Source organism: Orycteropus afer, unplaced genomic scaffold (assembly GCF_000298275.1).
Source record: "Orycteropus afer afer isolate SDZICR_OR568_19922 unplaced genomic scaffold, OryAfe1.0 scaffold00068, whole genome shotgun sequence".
Lineage (NCBI taxonomy): Eukaryota > Metazoa > Chordata > Mammalia > Tubulidentata > Orycteropodidae > Orycteropus > Orycteropus afer.
The window spans coordinates 10,843,235-10,844,834 of NW_006921655.1; the positions used below are offsets into that span (position 1 = coordinate 10,843,235).

Sequence of the window (1,600 nt, forward strand, 5' to 3'; positions counted from 1 at the left end):
AGAAAGAAGGAAAGAATCTTTTCTTGGAGTCTGAAAAGAACACAACCTGACCAACATATTGATTTGGGCTTCTAGCCTCCAAAACTGTGAGACAACACATTTGTGTTGTTTAAAGCCATCCAATCTGTGGAATTTTGTTACAGTAGACCTAGGAAAATAACACAAGGAGTTTTTATTGTCTCATGACTTTTCTCAACAGCACAGGTAGAAACCTATGAGTGCCTAGTCTCTGAGCTTCTTCCTTTGGCTGGGCTTCAGGATTTATGCATCAAATACAGACCAAAACAATGGACTCTGGTCAAACATTTTTTTTATTTCAAAGAGACACACTCCAGAGAGAAAGCAAGGAAAGAGGATGAAATCAAAGTAATAGCTGAGTTGAAAGCTCCACTTCTTCCCTGGTTCATCCTCCAACAAGTGGCCACAGTGATGCTCCCTCCACTCCTGCTGGGTGTGTGGACCTCAGGCCACATCATACTAGTGTGGCAGAACTTCCTCCACCTCCAGTGTGAGAAAGGGGAAAAGGAAGTCCCTCAGCCTCTTCACGGTACCCCTGCTCATTACCACAGGCAAGGTGTCCACAAGAAGGTCTGGGTTTATGCACTGTATATGGAAAAGCACATAAGCCAGGAGCCTAATGAAGATCACGATCATGAACAAAAGACACCGGAAATGCCTGCAAAGAGACATTCATTAGCATGGGGGAGAGACAGCTCAGTGTGGTGTACCTAAAACTTAAAAACGGCAGCAGTGAATTGTAATGGTCTCCAGTTTTCTTCAGATAGAACTGGTGGGAAGCATTTATTGAGGGTAACAGAGGGTAGAGACAGAGGACAGGTGATAACAAAACATTGATGTAGTAGAATTGAACACAGATGTTTTCACATTTAAGTCCTCCATGGAAATAGACCTCATTATAGAAAAGTTGGAGGTACAAAAGCATAAAGACTTTCCAAGTACTATATATGGGGCGAACCTTTTGGGTGTTGTCATAAAATGTCCAGGACCATCACACTTGAAAGTCTGTGATCAGTGGCCCTTTTCAGGTTCCTTATAGCAAGCAGTTCTAGAATTTGACCAAGACTGAGCCATCTCTGACATTTAGGTCTAGGTAAAATGTCTCATTGCCATCAAATCAATTTTGACTCATAATGACCTCCATTGGGTTTCCAAAGCTATAAATCTTTACAGACACAGACTGCCTCATCTTTCTTCTGCAGAGTGCCTGATGGGCTTGATCCATTGACTTTTTGGTTAGCAGTCAAATGTTTTAACCACTACCCATCCAGAGCATTTACCACCAGGTAAAATATCAAGTGTCAAAAGAGACCAACACAAACAATAAAATGTGAAGATGTGTGTGTGTGTGTTTTCTTGTGTGCTGCCTGATGTTCTCTGGGTGGTGAATGTGTTTCTTCCTTCTGCACTTCTGCTTCTAGTGAGTAAATGTAACCTAGACTAGGTAAGGGAGCTCTGGTGGCATAGTGCCTAAGGCACTTGACTGCTAACTAGAAGACTGGCAGTTCAAACCCACCAGCCACTCCTCAGAAGGAAGGTTGGGCAATCTACTTCTGTAGAGATACCACCTCAGAAACCCAAG

The 1,600-nt window shown here is 42.8% G+C and overlaps 1 protein-coding gene across 1 annotated transcript in view; it reads right to left on the reverse strand.

Annotated features, from left to right (window-relative positions):
• Positions 1-477: 477 nt before the first annotated feature.
• LOC103196738 (transmembrane and coiled-coil domain-containing protein 5B-like) overlaps positions 478-1,600 on the reverse strand; it is a 17,466-nt gene continuing 16,343 nt past the window's right edge. Inside the window, exons 10-11 of the mRNA XM_007940519.1 lie at positions 729-787; positions 478-676 (exon numbers count right to left, since the gene is read on the reverse strand). Coding sequence (XP_007938710.1) covers positions 478-676; positions 729-787 — 258 coding nt within the window. The remainder of the gene's footprint in view (positions 677-728; positions 788-1,600) is intronic.